The 22,789-nt window shown below is 36.8% G+C and overlaps 1 protein-coding gene across 2 annotated transcripts; it reads right to left on the reverse strand.

Moving 5' to 3' along the window:
- Window positions 1-150: 150 nt before the first annotated feature.
- Window positions 151-22,264, reverse strand: LOC106165225 (transient receptor potential cation channel subfamily M member-like 2). 2 transcript variants are annotated; one of them, XM_087016682.1, is made up of 35 exons: window positions 22,106-22,264; window positions 21,347-21,554; window positions 21,108-21,199; window positions 20,587-20,607; window positions 20,193-20,349; window positions 19,526-19,706; window positions 19,008-19,192; window positions 18,616-18,796; window positions 18,152-18,249; window positions 17,848-17,945; window positions 17,318-17,520; window positions 16,812-16,912; window positions 16,345-16,479; window positions 15,995-16,054; window positions 15,604-15,692; window positions 15,155-15,225; window positions 14,828-14,958; window positions 14,290-14,390; window positions 13,699-13,927; window positions 13,202-13,314; window positions 12,644-12,821; window positions 11,927-12,313; window positions 11,639-11,813; window positions 11,324-11,474; window positions 8,231-8,427; window positions 7,752-7,887; window positions 7,303-7,432; window positions 5,339-5,444; window positions 4,848-5,011; window positions 4,496-4,584; window positions 3,446-3,637; window positions 2,997-3,105; window positions 2,477-2,614; window positions 2,014-2,127; window positions 151-1,456 (listed from the first exon to the last, which is right to left on the reverse strand). In XM_087016682.1, exons 2-35 carry the CDS (start codon window positions 21,482-21,484, stop codon window positions 1,340-1,342), a joined length of 4,767 nt encoding a protein of 1,588 aa, XP_086872808.1. In that variant the 5' UTR covers window positions 21,485-21,554; window positions 22,106-22,264; the 3' UTR covers window positions 151-1,339. The 2 variants fall into 2 exon arrangements, with proteins under 2 accessions (XP_086872808.1, XP_086872809.1); XM_087016683.1 differs by lacking the exon at window positions 8,231-8,427 and adding an exon at window positions 10,188-10,381.
- Between the last annotated feature and the right edge of the window lie 525 nt (window positions 22,265-22,789).

The following is a 22,789-nucleotide window of genomic DNA, read 5'->3' on the forward strand; positions in this document are numbered from 1 at the left end:
AGAGAAGAGCCTAAGAGGATACCTACAGTTATTAAAAAGTATATAAGCCTTATCGAATTATTGAAGACTGCTCAATAACAGCTTAAACTTGCTTAAATGTGTAAATTTGTTTTTCCATCACCAAATCATAACAACTGTTGTCCAACTCTGTTGGTTTTCTGTTTTTTTATTTCATCTAAAACAAATGTGTAAACACCCAAAAATAAAAATGTATAATTTATTTTATACATTTAATCAGTCGTGGATGAAGGCCTACACCTTAAAAATGCACTAAAAATTTACAGACGAACGGAGTAATACACTAGTATATGTTAAATATGGTTTACAACAGCACTAGAAAAATATTTTATGGAATGTTATGTTTTTCTATAAAATCAAAATGCATATTATTTTTAAAAATAATGGCAAACTAAATAATGAAATAAAAAACATATTATGACTTCCATTTGTTACACTGATAAATGTCATGCTTATTAAACATTCCAACAAGATTTAAACCCTGATTAATTTATGCAAATACTGGACGGAGATTACATATATATCTTGGATAAATAATCATATAATAGATTACCCTGACTATAAACTAGTTCTCTTAAGAGAATTCATGAAAGAAGAATAGTGCAGACAAATACCGATACAATTACATACAACATTCATTGTACACGAGTGCACTATGAGGACAGTAGACATCTTTCAGTCATGAGCAAAACAAAACAAACAAACAATAAAAGTAAATATCGAACTCCACTTCCAGTTTCATAATGTCTTCCTTTTATGCTACATTCTTTTGGCATTTAAAATTTTCAATTCTCCTTTGTTAAAACATAGAATTGATTATGTAAATTTTTATCACAGTTGGGTAAAACATATGTAATATCACGCTTAGTAACTACACAGGCACATCTCACAAACACGATTACAGAGTACCCCACAAATAAGATTCAGATCAAGGTGGTTGAACACAGAGTCGATGATGATAATTGTGGTATTTTGTCTCTGTTACACAAAGTACACTTAAAACATTATGTACTCAGAGTAACTGCAAGCTAGTAGCTAGACTTTCTTTCTTCTAAACTGCCCATCAAACATAGCGCAGGTGTTGACCTTACTATTGCCCAGAATTGGAGAGCCTTTCGATCCACACTGAAATCTATCGAGTTCAACCCTATTGTGCTTTGACACAAGAATTCAGAACATGAAACATACTGGCAATCATGATGCAGTTGGGCATTCAGCGTTTGTTATGTTTGCTTCGATCAAGTCTTTTTACATTTATAACGAGGTGACTGCATCTGCTATTTTAAAATGTAGGGAGTCCCTTCACCTGCCCTTCATGGTTTTAAAAAGCTGCATTTCTGTTCAGCGCCACCTGTCTGAGAGTGTTCAGGTGGCCTCCGTACAGCTGAATCTTGGAGCTCACTGGTTGCCAGGCAACATGTTCAACTGATGCCCCCGCCTGAAATAGGAGAATATTTCACAATTAGAAATGTTAACACTGTAAATAACAGTGGCCTACATGCACATCAATACTACCTTTTCTATGAAAGTGTGGTTAATTTAAAGTAAATTTATCTTTGATGTATGAAAAAAGATGCACCAATTGCACAACGGTGTGAATATGATAGAAAATACCAAAAGTTATCAAAAAGCAATCAAACTCCAGCATAGAAAAGCGTGGTGATTTTCCTCATTCTGGTGGTTTTCACATTTTTCATTATTACTTGGCACAGATTCATTTTGAAATAACCAATTATATTCAGGCATGCTTCTTTGCTACATAGGCACACTATGTGAACTGCAGACTCTTCATATTGATGCTCTGTGACAATTGATTTGAATAATTTAATACTGCAACTGTTGATGGCATAGACAAAAACAGATAAAACGTTCACTGCCATCATTAAACAACCTTTCAAAGAGTTGTAAAAATTCACAAAATAATACAATAATAAATAGGATGAATGTCCATTAATTCCTGATAGTTATTGTAACAGTCTAAAGAGGCACACCTACCTTGAGGTTCAAGGTTTCCAGTATCTTACCCTCTTCATCATGGTAATTATAGGCTGTAGTTTCTAACCAGGCATTGTCCGTATTCCGTGGATCATCGGCGTAGCCCTCATATACCTGAATAGAAAAAACACATCAGTGATAGGTAAAGTGAAATATTTGTTTAAAAACTTTCATCAAATTTGTAGATAGCAGAGATGAAAAACCTTTTGACCTCTATGGACTAGTGCAATATTTCTGATACTATTGTTTTATTTCCATACTCTAATGACGCTCGGTGTCCCTATAACCTTCAACTTGTTAATAAACAAATTGCTCCCAACATATAAAATTTTCAAAATTTTTATATTCCCATGTGAAATTTACAGAAATGAATGACTGCAATTATAAATTTTTTCACTAAAGGATTTTAGTTATCATACACTTGTTCATTTCTGGATATCAATATTAAATTAGAGATACTTGCCTTCTGTCCTTTCTGTATCAACTGTTCCAACTTTTCATTTTTGCGTTGGGAAGTATCTGCGGCGTTTTCACCCATAGCTTCTTCAGCAAATTCCATCCTCAAGCAATCCAGGACATTTTGACCAGGCTGGATGATACCCTGAAACAAGCCCATTGTGTTGTTAGGTGAGAAATATGTCCATTGTGTTAGGTGAGAAACATGTCCATTGTGTTAGGGAAGAAGCATGTCCAATGTGCTGAAGGAGAAATATGTCCATTATTATTTTTTTTTTTGGTAAATGATAAACTAAAATGTACAAATTTAGTAAGGCTTGATTTTTTTTTAATACATCCAGAGTGTTAGGCGAGATATTTTGTTGAATGGTCTCTTCAAATATTTTCAAATTTGAATCAAGCCATGTTGTCTTCTGTCATGGTTCTGTATAAAGTGTACTGGAAACTATTTCAAACTTTTGTCTGTAAAACTGAAAAATCTCAATGATGCATATTCTATATTTCTCACTCTGTCATGTCTTCCTTACCCCTGGGATGCCCCATTCACGATTGCCATCTTTCCGTTGAATAGCCACAAATTCTAGTACTTTTCGCCCATCTTCAATAACAATTTGGCCATTTTCACCACGTTTCCACCTAAAAAGACACATTTCAAGTTAAATCCAACAGATGTTTTCATGACCAAACTGTATCCTTGACCTACATATAAATCTTACCAAGTCTTTGAGGTTCTAATCCATATCAGTTACTGTAAGGAACGACATGTCTGAAGTGTATGACATTTTAACGCACACATAAAATTTATGTGACAAAAAAAAAAAAAAATAAAAATAAATAAATAAATAAATAAATAAATAAATAAATAAATAAATAAATAAATAAATGTATATTTCAAAGGCTGTGTGTCTGAAACAAAATGTAATGAAATTACAACAGGCACAGAAAGCATTACAAAGTATACACATATTAACTATACCTGGTGACAACTGGGTCACCGCTGAAATTTGGTCCCCAGCGTCCCAGCAGTCCGCGCCCCATCAGTCCCGTCCTACCCCTGGGGTTAAGAGGCAGGCCATTCTTGTCAATCTTGTACTGCCCTTCGAAGCTCTTCCTGTTCACTTTGTAGGTCTTGTCATACTCGTTGAAACTCAGCTTCTTCTCAGGTTTGCTGTATGATAAATATGTTATTTTATAAATGTAGGCAAAAAAACAGATTGACAAAAAAGAGAAGATGAAAACATTCATGGCAAATGTGGCGTTTTATGTCTCAAACTGCTTATGAATAATATATCTTACACAAATAATGACTGATATCTTACTGCATTTGTTGTTGTGTTAGGTGTTACAGTGTGTTGAGTGAGTTAGGTGTCACACTGTATTGGGTATGACATTGTGTTAGGTGTGTTATTGCGTTGGATGTGACAGTGTGTTAGATGTGACAGTGTCCTAGTGTGACTGTGTTAGATGTGACAGTGTGTTAGATGTGTTAGGTTTGACAGTGTGTTAGATGTGACAGTGTGTTAGATGTGTTAGGTGTGACAGTGTGTTAGATGTGACAGTGTGTTAGATGTGTTAGGTGTGACAGTATGTTAGGTGTGACAGTGTGTTAGATGTGACAGTGTGTTAGATGTGTTAGGTGTGACAGTGTGTTAGGTGTGACAGTGTGTTAGATGTGACAGTATGTTAGGTATGATAGTGTGTTAGGTATGACAGTGTGTTAGGTATGACAGTGTGTTAGGTATGATAGTGTGTTAGGTGTGACAGTGTGTTAGGTATGATAGTGTGTTAGATGTGACAGTATGTTAGGTATGATAGTGTGTTAGGTATGACAGTATGTTAGGTATGACAGTGTGTTAGGTATGACAGTGTGTTAGGTATGATAGTGTGTTAGGTGTGACAGTGTGTTGGGTGTGACAGTGTGTTAGGTATGACAGTATGTTAGGTGTGACAGTGTGTTAGGTGTGAAAGTGTGTTAGATGTGTTAGGTGTGACAGTGTGTTGGGTGTGACGGACAGTGCAATCTCACCTGTTGAGAATATCAGGGTCTGCCCACTCAGGACCCTCCAACACTACTGGACTGGTGTATACTGTTGGACTGTATTCAGGGAACGGGACCTGATATAATGTGAAATACACTTAAAATAAATGTTTGTTGAAACGAAGATGGAAAGATGAAACTTATAAATGGGGCCTAAAATAAATTAACATACACTTTAAAGATATTATGCTGAAAAGTTTTAAGTGTAAAGTTCCATATTATACATTATAATATACATAAAGTGTTTTCCAAAATCATATTGTTATAAATATTTCTTTCAGGTATACATAAAGCATTGACTGTAATTTCTGTACCAGTAAAAAAAAATTGAAAAACTCACCGTCCAAGGAACATTGGCATCCGGTACTTGAAATCTTTTCACGTCTGGCCCTGCCTCTGGATACGGAGATGTGCGGCTCTTCACGTGAAGACGCACTTGTTCCGACAACATCATCACGTAACGCTTTTTTTCTTGTTCGGCCAGATCATTCTTCCTTTCTTCCTCTGAAATATCCAATAAAACCAGAGAATTATATACCACAGTTACTAATAAAAATGTCAGGAAACAACATTCGATTTTGTCACTTTTTTCAACATTTAAAAGTGGTGAATAGCTAAATAAAATTTAATACTCTGTAAAAAATAGAGAATGTGAAGTTCATTTGAATAGGAATGTGGCAGGAAACTCAACATTAATGTGTTAATGTGAGATCAGGTCTGTTACATATGTCAATTGCATTCTACTAAGTATTATTTAAGCGAAAAAATGTTTTTTTTCCAAAGCAGAATGAAGGTGATATTGATGATCAGTCTCATATGTCACCTATTTACCTTCTATTTTCCTCTGCTTGGGGTCTTGCAGTTTTGGGGGGTTGCCCTTAGCTTGCCCACTCATGTTCTGGACTATCCAGTGGAGAGCTTGGAATGTTGTTTCCAGCTGGCGATGGGGGGAGAAAAGATAATATTAATAGATATCAAATCGTTACATATAGTCAATATAACATTCCATAAAAAATCACTACGAGTGCTAGGACTACTAAATGAAAATTAATGAGGTTGAAATAGTCTTGGATACAAGGCTTCAAATGGTAAATTATGCATGCCATTGGATAGTTTTTTTAATGTACAAGCTCTTAAAGGACAACTCAGTGGGTTAGATTAATGTATAGAAGCAGGTTCTATGTAAAACTTTGATCAGATTTGTGTTTTGGGAGATTGTTTATTATTATATGAATAAGTCTGGGTCACAAAAGTCCTGTTAAGACAACTAGAATAAAGAATTAGAAAACGAAAACTATTTATCATGATTTCGGAGCACAGCCAGAAGTACTTTCGGCTCAAGGTCACGACCTCGATTTTCCCACGCTTACGACCAATCACAGCAGGCTTCAGTCAGAATGAGATAGACGTCACGACTACACAGCGAAACTTGTCAGGCATGTAAGTGCCGCCTGTCCATCTTTTCGGTACATGTACCGATCAAAAACAGAAAACGTAAAGCCCAAAACGCTCTTATACACGTAACCAACTTTGTATGAGCACAAATATTGTCATTTATTGTGAACAGGATAACAGTGTTCTCCACGACCTGTTTTTAGGTGGCGCTGCGCCACCTTATCTTGGCGCTGAGCCACCTTATTGAGTTTTGTGCCACCTTATGTAAACGGCCCGCCACCTTTATTTTGAGCAGTGAGCAGACCTTCAGATTATTTTCTTGTAGAAAAGTGAGATATTAAACTTGAACTTGCATAGCTTGACTGTTGTTTTTGCATCCCTTTGACATTAACATATCGAAAAGATACATTGTACATTTGCCGCTCACGTACACAGTGTACGTACGCACGACCATAACTGCTCTTCCCCCACCTTATAATTTCAAGTTGTGGAGAACACTGGATAATATGATAATCAGACACACTTGAGACCTGTGAAGCGCATACTCACGTGTCGAGGAGTAGTTTTGCCATTGCCTCGTATGTGAGTCCTAACTCAGCTTTAAGTGTCCTCCACCGCCCCACCTCCCTCCCAACATACACAGTCTGAGTGCTTCTTCGTCTGTCTCTAATTTTCTTTCGTATCTTTCGAACTGGAGTGGCTATTTTCTTTCGCCCCCTTTTGTCGCTCTCCTCTTCAGACTTGACGCGCGTCTGAGCCATCTTTGCTGTTTTGGCGCCAAATAGTAATATCCGGGTCTCAGCCGTAGTACTTCATTCATAGTAAACCGCGAGACTTAGCGAGAAATTGCGCGTTCTGAAGCCGTACTGTGAGGTGGTAGCTGAGTATTTAAGACGAGTCGTCTTTTATTATTTAATGGAACTTAAAAACGGTATTAGGTAGCTTCATTTTCTGAACGGTTTTGGATAGGATATACCTTGGTCATTATGGGGAAATTGGTGAGTTTTCCAGGAAATTTCATTTTCGTGCTATTTTAAGGGTTTAACGCGCTGAGACTGTCTTTAAATATGTCATTCTTTATTGCTTTATAAATCTAAAAGGACAAAATGTAATATGAAGTCAATCTCAGACCGGTTAAACTGTCACTTCACTAAACATGAACTCTTCTGTAATCATACTACCAGTTCACTGGCAACCATTGGGGTAACTACAACCCCCTTCACACTGGACGGCTGCGTCCTTTGTGCGACCATGAAACTGGCCTCACTGTTGTCGTAAAAAGGAGACACAAGCATCGCTTTGGTTGCAGAAAGAATGCTCAATAATCAGCCAGTTGTTAAGTTTTCTTTTTTACTCTTAAACGAGGCCATACTACAAGGAGGCTTAAATAAGAGGAGTACCTGTTCTTCGATGGAGTTGAACCTCTCTTCCAGGTAAGATGGCTCTTTGTTAGCCAGGGCTTGCTGTTTGGACCTCATCCCTAACATTGCGTCCTTCAATGCCTCCACATTCACAGAGGCAGTCTCTAGCCTGGAGGGTAAAATATCTTTATAAATAATATTTATACAACACGATTCAGCTCTTAAAGCATTTCCTTCACCATTTTGTATATTTTAATCCTTCATAGATGCTATGGTCAGAATTGTCATCATATGTACAGCTATGAATGTACTGTGTAAGAAATATCAGGCACTGTGCTTAGAGAATAACAACTTTGGAGAACAGAATTAATTAGAAGAACAGTGCGCTTGTGTAGAGTAGAAATATGTTTGGTCAAAAGTACTTTTGAAGCAAAGGTCAGTAGCAGTGCAGCTGTTTATCATTCTCATCATTTCAAAGTCATACTCACATGTTCTTACTGTCCATGACCTGCATCTCCATCGTTGCCTTGTGAAGATGGGCGCGTCTTCGTATAAACTCTTCTCCGTTCATAAACTCCCATTTATTGAGACGTTTAGACACACCTTCGTCTTTAATTCTCCATTCTGCAGGGGAAATAAGGGTATTAGTGCTCAAAATAAGTTGTATTTGACATTAATATTACAGTTAAATTACTCTCTTGTAGGTTTCTTGTAACTTTGATTACAAATTTCAGGAAATGTTCTATTTAATACTTAACAAAACTTTCTTAAAAAGTAATGCTTCTTAAGTCTAAAATAAAAGGCAATGCTTACAGGCTTTTATATAGAATTTAAAAATATCAACATATAGTTGAAATTAGTCTTTGACAACTCTAAACAAATATCATACCAAAAACTCCTATAATCAATATGAAAATTAACAGGCATGGGTTGTATTTGATAACAATTTGCCCTCCACACAACTTACTGAACACATTGCGTTTCCCAGCATTATGGGCTTTCTTACAGCAAATTCTCAGTACGGTACGGATGGAGAGGTATATATGGGATAAGATAATGAGGGGCGGGGCCAGCGGGGGGCGCGTGTGGTACTCGTAAATGAGGAAGTAGCGTTGGTAGTGCCAGTAATGGTCTGTGTTTTCCTTCACCTTATCAAATGTGTAGCTGCAGAGAGAGAGACAACAGTGATGGTAAACAACAATAGCAACAACTAGGACTATGACATGCGCCAGGATCTGCAATTGCCAACATTTAGCAGAGAATCGTACCTACCAGTCATTCTACAAAAATTGACTCTCTGGTTCATGTCACTGATGCACAAATTTTGTGATGTATTTGCATAAATGTTTTTTATCACTGTAGTCTGTTTTTTTTTTTTTTTTTTTTCAACCACTGGTGTTATAGTATAATACAGCAAAATATGAACTGAACAAATCAGAATTATAAAAAGACTACACAAAATGTGTACATCACTGGTGTGACTCTGAGAGTCATTTTTAGGGAATGACCCAAAAATTACATAAATAAATAACAAGCATGCAAAATGTATAATGGCTCAAGCAAGCATGATATATTTTGTTACCTTCAAAAATATTTTTACCTGCAAAAATATTTTCTCTTCGTGAAAAAGCAATAAATGACAATCTTTCATTTTTTTGCCTTTGGTCACCAAATAGTTTAAGTAATTTGTTTAATTTGGTTGAGAACAACACCTTACATGCCAAAGCAAAATCATGCTTTCAAGCTCTAGCATTACCCTGAGTTTCAGAGAGCTGAAAGAGTGACAGGAACCATAAGTCACATGGAAAGGTGTCCTGTTATCAGTCATCAGTTATCTGAGACTCAGGGAGTACAATAACCATAAATGCAACAATGACCGTAGCCTTGAAGATAGCTGGTATGAGGCTCCCTGAAATATTGACGGTTAAATTGCAACGTGAATATAATATATTACAAAGCCATTATTCTGAGCACCACAGTACAGACAATGACATGCCGTTATCTGGGATATGCTATCTGTATCCATAAACTGTTTACGATAACAATTTTTTTAATTCTCAAAACTACACTTTTTCAAATATTTGAATATTTAAAAATATTCAAACTTTTTTCAAGTTTCATCTTTTTCTGACACTTTCAATAAGGAATTTTTTCTCTCAAATCCAACTTATTTTTCAATAATTTGGAATCAACATTTTACATGTGTATTACTGATAAAGCATTTCTTGGAGAAAATTTCTGATTCATGTCACAGGAATTTAAATAGCAATTACAGAAAACAAACTCTGAAACCCCCAGGTGGATTCTTGAAATCAACGAAATCAAAACTTTGCTGCAAATCACAATGCAATTGCGCTGCTTGATAATTATTATGCTTGACCATCTAAGCCACAAATTTCACATACATGCAAATAACACAAAACAACCGAACTTAAACACAAGAGAAAGCACTGTTAGTAGCAGGATACACGAATCCTAGTGTTTCATGCAGCGGTGAGTGAGTTAAACACGTGCATGGCATGCATTTAGTATCTACTGTCGAACACTGGGGGGGGGGGGGGGGAGACTGGGATTACTGGGGTGTGTTTCCATTTCAACGTACAGACTTAGGCCTGAGATAGTCTAAATGCGGCACAACATTGCAGATCTCTCAAAGTTGTGTCATTTTAGGTCCCTGGGGGTTTCCACATTGGGATCTTTATGAACTGGAGGCCACAGGGGGACAGGGGGGGGGGGAGGGAGAGGGGCCTTCATGGCATATGTCCCCCTGGTGGCATCTGTTTGGATGTTTCTGTTCCAGTTCAAAGTGGGGTTGAGGAATTTTTGAACTACAATGATAACCATATGACACCTTTATGTAGGCCATATTCTACTGTGTTCCCCATACATGTGCATGTGTGATCTACCCCGCATGCACGACTTACTGAACAGATTCTGATGATCGTCTTTCCTTCTACACCCGCACTGCCCCAGCAGCCATTCTATACCCATCTTGATGTGAGAGATAATTATAAAAGGGGGCGCCAGTGGAGGACGACGAAAATACTCATACGCCAGAGTGTAACGCTGAAATTTCCACACCACGTCAGCCTGGGCCTGCACCCGCTGGAATGTGTAGCTGGAGAAAAATATTGTGTTAGATGTGAATTGGAGAAGACAAAACACAATTGATGGCCTCTGGAATGCATTATCACACCACTTCAGTCTGTGTCAGCACAATGTAGAATGTGAAGCTGGAGAAATGTGATTTTTTATTATTGTGTTAGGTGCGACATGGAGAAGACACAGCACAATGTAAAATCTCAACATCATGTTAGCTAATGTGAGAACAAACTGGAAAATTGCAGCTGCTGGAGAAAATGAGATGAATTTTATTTAAAATGTAGCACAACTTTTGGAAAGTTTGTAGTGCTCAGCATTTCAAAAATTGAAAATTGGACACTTTTAAATCTTTTTCTTTTTCTGCTACATGTATTTTAGTAACTAATTGAAACAAAGTAAATCATCAACTGCAAATACAAAAATAAATAAGTACCCTGAAATTATAAGTTCTAAAATAATGACTTGCTTGCTAATAATAATTCCCCCTAAATGTCATGAAATAAAGAGCAGTATAAGTTGTTTTCAACATCAGTGAAAACAGAGTTGTTCCTGAAGTCAAAACAATAAAAACTTCTTTTATTAACAGAACATTCATAAAGATTTTATTACCCATTAAGTGTAACTTTTTAGCCAATTTCCATATCCTTGTTTAGTCCTATTACAAGTTAAATAGGAAAACATTTCCCTAATGTAAAATATCTCCTTTGATCAATATTTTCATTGGTAAAACTAAAACACCACCAAATAAATGTGAAAATATAAAATTTCCCATATATACTTCAAATAAAGTGTGACCATGAACAGATATAATAATCTTACATATAATTAACCCATCTCTCTCTCTCTCTCTCTCTCTCTCTCTCTCTCTCGGCATGCACGCACGCGTGCACACACACACTCTCTCCCTCTCTCTCTGAACACACACACACACACTACCCTATCCAAACCCAGGACTTACCTAAACATGGCAATGAGGAGGTTAAACATGAGGATGTTGGTGAACAAGATGTAGAGGCCTAGCAGTATGGGGGTCACCCAGGTCCCTGCCTCTGAAGGACACCGCGGCAATGTACTATTATCAGCCAGGTCTGTGGTACAGTCAGTGATACCTACAACACAATGTGAATATATTATTAACAGGTGTGTGTATGTGTGTGTGTTTGTTTGTGTGTCATTGTGTGCATACAAGCGTGCATACCAAGAAACTGTAGAGGTAAGAGAAACACCACCATCACCATACTTCACAATATCAAAGAAATCACAACATATCTACCTTCAATATCCTCTAAGAAGAGCTCTCCATACATCTGCCAGTATGCTTTCCTCAGCACGTCCACAATAATCACTGGTGTAAGGTCCACGTTAGGATACAGAATAGCCTGCGACGCCAGGCCATACGCCAGCACAAATACCATCAGGATCACAAAGAAACCAAGCAGATCTATCACCTATAAAGATAAATGGAATATTTTACACAACAATATGACAAAAAAAGGACAATCCCAGATTTGATTTCTAATCATTACTTTAAAAATGAAGCTACAAAGATATAGACAATTACCATTCTTCCAATCATCACAAGCATTGGCCCCAGGGTTTTCTGTACTGAAAAAATGTGGAGAATTCTGAACCAGAAGGTCATCAGATTCAGAGCCAGCACAATCCTTGCCGCCTCAAAGCAGCCCTCGCACCCAGGAATCAACCTCAGCACAGTACCCGTGAGAAAGAACAACAGCGTCACAACATCCACGACATTCCAGGCATCATAAATGTAGCTCATTAACTTCAGGCGGAACACCGAGGCATCGTCTGCGAGCAGCTGCCGCACCTCTTCAACGAGGAGAGTGAAAACCCACACCATGAGGATGTACTCGGCCGTGGAGACGGTGGGATAGAAGTTGGTGAGGAGGATGTAACTGAACAGCATCAGGAAACAGAGATATGAAATCTGGAAGTGGGAAAATACGTCTTAATTTGGTGGATAAAAACACATTGTCTATTAACTTTGAATTTTATGGTATACATATATGTTTAATAAAATGATGAAAATTTTAACTGACTTAAAAATTCTGTATCACCCATTCTTTTATTCAAGTGTTCAATCACAGTCTTAGTCACCCTGTGTTTCAGAGTTCTGACATTGACTTCTACTAACTCAGCTTTGATGATACAAGTGTGGATTTAAGCGAGTTTCTAACTGACCCTCAGGGTGATTCACAGCAGTTGCGAATTTTCAAAATATAAATAAATAAATAAATCCCCAGGGGTGTGTACTTACACAGTTGTGCAAGAAGGTGGTGAGGGGTGCATTGTAGAAGAACCTAATCCTGTCGTACCAGGTCAGTTTACGCCCAGTATTTCGGATGTCTAAGCCTTCATCTCCGAGATTTTTCGCTCCAGGACCTGCGTCACTCGCCTTCTTTTTGAGTGGATAAGCAGATCGTTGACGCTTCAGGCTAAAAAGATTATTTGAAATTAGGCATTTCCTATTTTCTCATCAGACAGCATTATAAAACAAACTGTTTTGAAAGTTTGCACATGGGTCTTAACGAAATTCACTATTGAAACAATAAAATAAAAAATTTGACCAGAAATATACTGAAAACATGACCAAGCATTTTTCAGATATCGAAGTGGTCCTTTTGAAAATATCTAAAATTCAAGCACCAAAGGTGTTCAGTTCTATATGGGAGTCTGAGGCATAAATAAAAAAAAAAAATATCCACATTTCTGAATAAATCTGGAAGTATTTCATCTTTTAGTTTTATTATTTGCCAACAATTTGCCCCCTATGCATTGAACAACAAAAACTAAAAAAAGTGTCATCCATAATTACCCTCTTGGGTTGTCCTGCTTGCCCTTGTTCTTGTTGGCAAACCTACTTTGCTCATCTTCCCTGAAGTAGATCAACCCCAGCAGCAATGGAGGAAACAGAATAGAGAGCCAGATCTAAAATAAAGATAAAAAATTCAGAGGAAATAAATCAAATGTAATAATTACTACTACTTACAGACAAAGCAACCTTATTTCTCATCTATATCTTAAATCCATATATCACTATTTCTATCTATTTATTACTATAACTTTTGCTATCATTATTATTATTAGTTGATCATGTACTTATTTATTCATATACATATTTCTTCTTCATTTATTCATAAGCTTAAGTTATTTACAAGTTTATCTATTATTAACTATTTTTAAATGAGACAATATATATAGCAATTACATGAAGAAAAAATTATACAAATTTCATATCTAAGGTATTACAGCTAATTAAACAGATAACCCCCCCCCCCCCCCCCTCTCCACAACTTGTGATAAACTCCTCACCCTCCACAACTTATTCTTGTGAGACATCTTCCCCATCCAGATCTGGTTCAGCAGTGACTGGCAGCAGGCGTGAGAGATGAACGTCTTGTTGTCTCCCTCCACAGCGAGCTGGAGACATGTAGAGTTCCCGTAGTTTGGCAGTTCTCGGATCAGGAGTTCCTGCGAGGCACGAGCCTCGTCAGATAAATGGCACTCGTTGAGGACGCCACAAGCGATTTCCTCGTAGTATCTAAAGGGAGATTGAATATGTCATTTTAACAGAATTGGTCTATGATGCTGTATTATATGGGGGTGTATTTTTTGTTTAGAGCTAAATCATATATACATACATAAAAATCAAATTTGTGTTTAGAAAGCCTGATATCATTTTAAAAAAACATTCAATAAAATGTTGTGCCAGTTCTAGGCACCAAACAAACATCCCTGACCAATACTTATGTTTGCCTGCATACAGAAACACACTGTCCATATATCCATATGAGTTTGAACTGAAGTTCTGGCTATTATCCATGAGGCTATATTTTCACTTGGAGTTGACATGTGAAATATAAATGTAAAGTAAAGCTAGAGAACTGGGCTATATCAACATACTGTCCATGTTTCCGTAGTTTAGACTGGAGTTCCGTGTCCTCCGTGTGTTTCTGCATGGTCTGTAACATCTGGGCAGCAGTCAGGGCAGCTCCTATTGGTTCCTGGAATACAGCAGTTGATTGCAATTAACCAGCCAATTAGGTATACAATAAGACAAGGTGTAAGATGATTAAGTTCCTTATCCTGTTCATGTCAAGTCTTATTTGGTCTAGAAAGGGAAGCGCAGTAACAATTAACAACATGTGTGCTCAGACAAGAACTTTGGTCCTGCTCACATTAGTTCTAACTAAGACTATAACTACTAGGCAACATACCAGCAATATAAGTGTCTGTTCACACAAGAATAACACTAAGCATCTATAGGTAACAGACCAACTACACATAGCCTCAGACTCAACAAATTGATAAAATCACCATCTGCTCTGTATTCTACTCAATGCCAGGAGAAGGCGTGTTAATCCATTTAATATAATCTGATTGCATTCAGCAAGAGTCCATTCAGCTAGTGCACACTTACTCATTCTCAACGACTCCTTACCTCCAGTCTCTCCCAGAACAGTTTGGACATTTCCATTCTGTTCATGAGCACTGCAAACACAAACAGCTCTCGAGCAGGGACATCAAAATACTCATGGTTTTGGTCTAAATCACTGCTGGATGCTGCTGTAGCTAAAATATGATAAAGTTAACATGAACAATTCTCTGGCTTGGATATCGTAAACGTTATGATGTTTGACTGATGTTAATTAGTCTTTAAGTAAAGAATAATTCCATTTTATCAAGGTAGAGCACATGAAAAGCTATTATCTCCTTAGCCTTACAAAGCTGACCTTATATCTTAAATTCTCAGAGACATATCACTTACACATGTGCCCTTCAGTCATGGAGTGTCTCCTCATTGGTAGCCGTGATTCCTCATCATCTTCACCATAATATCTGATTAATAAATAGATATAACACATCGTACATGTGCTATCACCACAACAGAAAGAAGACCAAATACCACAATGATTATCATTTATAATTTATACAGTATGAATGGTAATCAGTCATACCTTCTGGTCTTGGCGTGTCACTGGAGAATTTTCAATTAACATTTTAAGAAACATAACAGCGTGCCACTTAATTTTTTCAAGTTATTTACCAACACAATCCCCACCTTCACAAACACACTGTTTCAACTACAACATCTTGTCTCCACTAACACACTACATATCTCAACTAACACACTGCATCTCAACTAGCACAGTTCATCTCTCAGACTCCGCCCTCATCTCTCAGACTCCGCCCACATGTCTCAGACTCCACCCTCACCTGGGATCTCTGGTGTACAGAGGAGAATAAGAGTCCCCCATCAGTTCCTGGATCACCATGGCGATGTCATAAAGATTGACACACATACCCTAATGAAAAATCAAATTTCTTTTTATAAATAAAGTTCTTGATATCTAAGAAAATGGCCTTACTTATCATTATAACAATGATTACATTCTAAAATAAGACCCTTACAAAAACTTCAATATATGTGGGAAATAATTTTATACACGTTATACTACATCTTGCCTGTGAGACATCAGTATGCTTTACATCAAAGAACACACACTTCAAACAATAAATGGTGTTAAATGAAATATTTGCACTTTATTCACTGCACTTTTCTTTACAAAATCACCCAATATTTCTATATATTAGAGGTGATACCAACCTTTCTTTTAGGATCCCTGAATAAATCAATCAGGGTGTTCAAGTAGCTATTTTCTGGAATCTGCAATTAAATGATCAGAAGTTACTGGTGTATAAACACTGTTTTTAAACACCAAAAAACATATTTTAATCTTATTTTAATTTCTCTCTTAAATTTCTACTTTTCTAAAGCAAAACAACACCCAAAAATGGTGGTCACCCTCATCCATTCTCAACATATGCCAAGGGTCCTTAAAAAACAAACAAAAATGAAAAAAAAAATGAAAAAAGAATTATATGTTGTGCTTGAAGCTCAGGAGCACCAATTACAATACAAGACATTATGTTACATTAACTACCCTATATACTTACACTGTCATATAGATCTTCTAGTCGATCCATTGTCAAGAAGTCATGGAGGTTGATACCATTATCTAAAAAGAGGCTGATGAACTGCACCTTTCCAGCCAGTACAGCAGTTTGCATGACTTGATTGAAGCCACCTTGCTGAAATGAGACACAAATATAAGAATATTAAGATTTATTAGACGTAATCGCCTCACCAATTAAAAGATAAAAGCACATCCCAGGAACAGTGCATTGTAAGATTCATAAACAGGATTTTGTCCTCTTAAATCTGCCTCTTCTTTTATTGTGGAATACCTGGGCTGAAATGCACATGCTGATGGAGCAATGTTTCTGTAGAAAAAAACTTGACTGTGTTTGAAGAAATCAAGGGTAACCAAATTTTAAAGTTTATAATTTGATAACGAGGTAAAACATGATCTCCAAAAACTGAACAAAAATGCATATTGTAAAATAGAAATAAAAGTACTTACGTCCAATTTGTAGTCGTCTGTGAAGATTTCTGACTCCGCCACGTCTATTCTGTTCCAAGCTAAAGCTAGCCGCAGTTGTGTCAATGTCTCATTGCGATTGGCTGAATTAAAATGAAATGTAATAGCAATAAATTTTCTTGAAACACTGCTAAATTTCATCTGCTGTGTTATGTACTGAAAGTTACAATAACATTTTCAACTTCAAGTTATCAGCACTCCAATATTTCAGTGACTACCAAACCACCTTCATCTGGGAATGCAGCCCCAGGTGGCAATGGCCCCATTCAGAATAGGGGACTAACTACATGTAGTCCGAGGGCCAAATATGGCTGACCCACTTGAATACTTCCCCATGGGATATTTATTCAGTGTCTATTAGCCAATTAGACGACAAGCTTTGTAGTGGGTTGCCAAATTTGACCATTGGACCCTATTCTGAATGGGGCCATGTATATTATGACAACCTAAATACTTAATGCAAATAATCATTAGAAGCACAGACAAACCTTTCAGTAAAGCATGCAAAATGGCCACATCAATGTCTTTGGCAGTTTCCCTTTGGTCTATGGTGAACACTGTCACCAAGTCACGATGGATCAGGGACTCTTTAATATACGTCACATTCTGAATCAGATTCGTTTCTCCAAATTCCTCTTTCACCATCTCCGTGATTTTCTTGTCAGTGAACTCATCTATCACTGTGATAGTCCTGCAATGAGAAAAAATATCTTCTTGTATATTTGATAGTTTTATAATAATATAAAAGATTAAATATTTTCTTAGACATTAAATTTCATCTTGCTGAGTTTAACTTAGCTTAGCTAAGCTTGGTTTAGATCAGTTAAGTTTATCTGATTCTGTTTAATTTTATCTATTAGTAATTGCAATTGAGTGTCTTAATATCACTCCAGGAAATGGCGAAGGCACAAAGTTCCCTTCTCCCAAACAATATTCCCTCATTTAATGAAAACAAACAGAATTTGCCTCTTCTTACCTTTAAAATTTTTAATTTAAAATTTGAGAAAAAAATACTCACTTAGATTTTTTAGCCCCAGTCTGATCAACAACAGGGATAACGACTTCTCGAGAAAACTTGTAAGCAAAGGCAAAGATATCTGCTGCTCTGCCAGAGCCCTGGAAGCAAGAAATAAATAAATAAATAAACAACAATAACAACAACAATAATAATAATAAATCATATCTTTATATCTCACTTGTAATAATTCTATTCAATTTAATAAAATCCCAAAACAACATGAATTTTGTTTGATAAATGACTATTTTGTACCAAATAATTAACAAATAAACCAAAATTGTATAAATGATCAGCTGTTCCTTACGTCTACAATAACAGCAGGTGTCCCGTTCATGATGGCACTGTGAACAGTGTGGATGGTGCCAGGACCTCCTTCCACCACCACCAGGACTATAGGAATAGCTGGGGGAAAGGAAAATATATATGAGGCTGAATTCACATATTTATGGATGAAAATCTCTATGGATGAAATCTGAATGCTATTTTCTTTAACAAAAATGAAGTATCAGTATAAAAAGTACATAAGCCTGAATTCACATATTTACGGATGATATCTGAATACTAGTTTTTTATAAAAAAAAACAGATATCAGTTTGAAAACCTCTAAACCAAAAATCTTTTAATTCATAATTATATCGTCTGGGAGACTGCATAACAAGAGTTTTAGAAAACTCAAATTTAATAAATAACATCATATTTGTAACTGGCATCAGGCAATTACTTATCCCCCCCTCTCTCGACCACCATTTGAAGACCCTCTCTACTTACTTGTATCCACAGCATTCTTCTGCTTGGCAATCTCGTTCTCTAGTGCGGCCCTGAAGTCAATCTCTTCCCCAAAGATCAGTTCAGTCCCCTGATCCACCAGGATGAAGTGGGTGTGGTTGGGGTCCAGAGACGCAGCTCGCTTGTTGTTCTTCTGGGGTTTGTACATGGCTGGCCACAACCCCTGTAATATAAAGACTACAGATAAGTACTGCTGGCTACCGACACGTGTGGCTTGTAACGAAACTAGAATATGCACTGTATTCTCAAAGCTATATCTGTCAGACAGACAAATTAACCAATATCAGTGAAAAAACAGTCATCTTCACTAGAGTACATAATAAATATGAATAAATATAAATGCATAATAAACAAAATGATATACGTCTCATTACTTCTGATTTCTTGTCTCCAGCCGCCAAGTCCGTCAGCTGCTCTTTGCTGGCTACACAGCCCCAAGTGGCGATGCCAATGGTGACAAGTTTCTGCCGCGACCCTGCTGCGACCGTGTAGTCTAGAACTGCCTCTCCGACGTGCTTCATCACCCCAGCGTTCATACCGCCCGTGATAATCCAGGCACCTGTGAGGAAGGGAGATCTGTGTTATGTCACTATGTAGAACAGTATACTAGCTATAGGCAACACTGACCAGTGAGGAGAGAACTGCTGATCAAAATACCCAGCCACTTCCTGGGGTGATGGCAATTTACCTGCCATTAAGAAAGAAAGAAAGAAAGAAAGAAAGAAAGAAAGAAAGAAAGAAAGAAAGAAAGAAAGAAAGAAAAAGAAAGAAAGTAAGAAAGAATCTTATTTCTGTAATGGTATATATGCATCTGTGCTGAAGGCCAGAGACAGCTTACAAAACCCTTACAATGGCAACCTGCAATAAGGCCACATCTCTCACTATATGTTACCTGTACTCTGTCCTGCCTTCACAAGACCCCTCCTAAACACCTCCTTCAGTCTCGGCTTCATGGTGAAGTTTTTCGCACCCCCTGTGACGGAGATGAGGAGGTTTGGCAGCTCTAGGTTCCACTTGTCCATCAACAGCTCTGTCATGATCTCCATGTTGGTGTCTCCAGCCACACGTACATACTACAATAGATATACATTATATCATTGATTATATGTTTAATTTACGATGTATCATTGTATTGTATTGTATTGTATTGTATTGTATTGTATTGTATTGTATTGTATTGTATTGTATTGTATTGCATTGCATTGTATAGTGTTGTGTTGTTGCATTGCATTGTCTTGTATTGTATTGTACTACTTTGCACAACATTGTGTTGTATTCACAGTACACACAACTATCCTCCAGTCACTGAGGTGGCATGACTGCTGAGCTGGTAACTTTCTGATTTAACATAATGAATTAATTACCAATTTGAATGAATATGAATGAAAATGCCAGAAAATACCTGAAGGGACATTTTGTGTGATATGAGACCCAAACTAACATCACATTTATCTGGGGGCATAATGACTCAAAAATTTAGTTTTTTAAAACTTAAGACAAATTTTCAAGATGAAGTTTTTTTTAGTAGTAAGTCCCCAAAAGTGTCTGACTAGTCTCACCTTCCCTGATCTGTCATTGAACATCTTAAACTCCACCTCACCGAAGGCATTAGTAGGTAAGTGTTTGGTGTGTGAGTGAACAGTCCATTTGTCTGGAATGCTGGACTCCTGTGCTTCTGGGGTGTGGGCCTGTTTTTCACGACCGCAGTAACACACCCTGGAAATGAAATAGAAATATATGCAGGATCAACCGACAGATGAAAAACTTCAGCTTGAAAAGTTAACTCTGAAATGTAATTAGAAAATATTATTTTACTCAACTATTACTGTACATGCAAATTTTTCTGTCATAAATATTTTAAAAATAATTGGTTATAAATCTTCAATATGTATATCAATAATTATTCTCCATTCCACAACCATATGCATTCATATAGCAAAATGGAAAACTTACTTCTTTTCATCAGGAGTTTCACTAGAAAATTAAAAAAAATACATCATAATGTTTTTACATTTTTATACAATATATACAAATATATTATCTACACAAGTCATATTTCCACCATTATTATCAAAATCTCTTACAATATAAAAAGCATACTGTTCTTACTACTTTATTAATGTGTTAATCATTTTAAGGGATTTATCATATTCTTTACTGAAAAAAATGTACAAAATGAGAAAATTTGACAGACTAATACGTAACAACCCATCTTGAATTTAAAACTATCATCAGGTATGATACAAATGGAGAATAAAATTTAATGTTATTGTGATCATTTTCAAAAAAAAAAAAAAAACATATATAAGAAGCTTAAGTTACAAAGCATTTATATGCACATGAATACATGTTCTTTATGTGCGTAAGAGTGTGACTGCAAGTATAAGTGCACGTGTATGTGTGTGCATGCATGTGAGTGTAAATGAAGAAAAACGAGTGAGTCAGTGAGGACAGGAAAGCAAGCAAATCCCTACTCATCGGCTCCTTTCTTTGAAGGTTTCTCCATAAAACTGCAACATTCTCGCCGTTTGATGTGTTTTGGGATCCAATCTGATAATTCTAAATCCTAAAATGTACGGAAAAAGTTATAAATGCTATGATAGTCACAGCCAAATCAATTTTGAGATATTTGCATTATTTTAATACGTAAATAATTCATCCAGAACTTTTCAGCAAAAAAAAAATTATAATAATAATATATAAAACTATTTACTTCTTCTGTTTCACAAGGTGGCATTTGTACAGCTCCCGTCTCCTGAACACTTTCAGCTTGGATCACATGCTGTAACTCCACCGTGTCATTTGGTACCAGCTCTTCCTCCATGGGGGATACTTTACCATTACGCTTCATACTGGTCACGGTTTACTACTCCACTGGTGCTTTATGCCATAATATCAACTGTGGTTATACTTGAAAGGGACTGAAAGAGATTGACATATATTTGCTGTACCGTGTTGTTCAGAAGTTGTTCATAAATCTCTTAAGCTCTGCATATTTTAATCCCTCCCCCTCCCCCCTACACACAAAGAGAGAGAGAGAGAGAGAGAGAGAGAGAGAGAGAGAGAGAGATACAACATTGTCACTAGACAAATGTGAGTCCAGTAATGTATTCAAATAATTCAATTAACAAAGACACAAGGTAAAATCCCCACTTTAATACAGTGTGGGGTAGTTTTGACCTGACATCCATTCACCATGCAGAAAGACACCTCCATTTATTCTCCACTACTACCGTCTCTTCCAGCGAGAAACTAGACATGATGCCACCTTCAGATAACAGTGTGACTTAGCTAGAGATCCCATTGACTCAGTTTTCGACCTTACAAATTAAGCCTGCGGTAAATACCTAGCAAGTAAGGCCGATAACTGAAACAAGAAATCCTAGAATTTTTCCCACTTGCTAGTCGACCTAGGGATTTATAATTGCTGCTTACAAGGTTACTTTTTTTAGAAATATCCGTAACCACTAACCTTTGAACAAGATGTATGCACTGTGATGCCCCTTGTTATTAACAATCAAGACAACGCCGCTGATTTGTCATTTTTGGCAACTTTTTTCCTTTGACAGTGTCAACCTTTAAAACTGGCAATATGGCGGATTTACCTCGTACCTTCAACTGGGCTTATGCACCACGTTATTTTAACCGGAAGTACCCATATTTGAGGTACGAGGTAAAGCTTACCACAGGTGCTTGGTGGTTGCTAAGCGACAAGTATCATTACTGTAAGACGATATAATGTCCAGAACAAACATGAACAAAAGATGTCTATATTTAATTTACTTCATAAAAGATGTGAGTGACGTGAATGAAAAATCGAAATCAAGGTTTGCTTAAGATAGCGCGGCGAAATTAAAGCTTCTTGTTCTTGTTTGTAAGGACGTGAAACGTCAAGCGCCCCATTTTCGTGACTCGTTCTTGCGGCTTTTTATTCCCGCCCTTCGTGAAATTAAGACATCATATACACAGTAATCCGACATTTTCATGATTTTTGACGCGCATTTTCAGTGAAATATAAAAGAAGTTTATTTAATTTTATTTGTAAATCGATGACTTTTAAGTTAAAATTTCCCGTGCGCTATGCATGATCAGTAGCCCCACACCCCTTACCCCCGCCCAATGGGACACTCTTGTGATTAATCTTATTAGTAGGCCT

The sequence above is a fragment of the Lingula anatina genome, chromosome 7 (assembly GCF_051362555.1).
Source record: "Lingula anatina isolate TDL-2025a chromosome 7, LinAna3.0, whole genome shotgun sequence".
Lineage (NCBI taxonomy): Eukaryota > Metazoa > Brachiopoda > Lingulata > Lingulida > Lingulidae > Lingula > Lingula anatina.

Coding starts and splice junctions, on each gene's coding strand:
- LOC106165225 (XM_087016682.1), bottom strand. CDS start 21,484: ATGAAGCGTAATGGTAAAGTATCCCCCATGGAGGAAGAGCTGGTACCA. Junction 18,797..19,007: donor CTGGAGACAAGAAATCAGAA/GTAATGAGACGT, acceptor TTTATATTACAG/GGGTTGTGGCCAGCCATGTA. Junction 3,638..4,495: donor GACCCTGATATTCTCAACAG/GTGAGATTGCAC, acceptor TTTATCATACAG/CAAACCTGAGAAGAAGCTGA.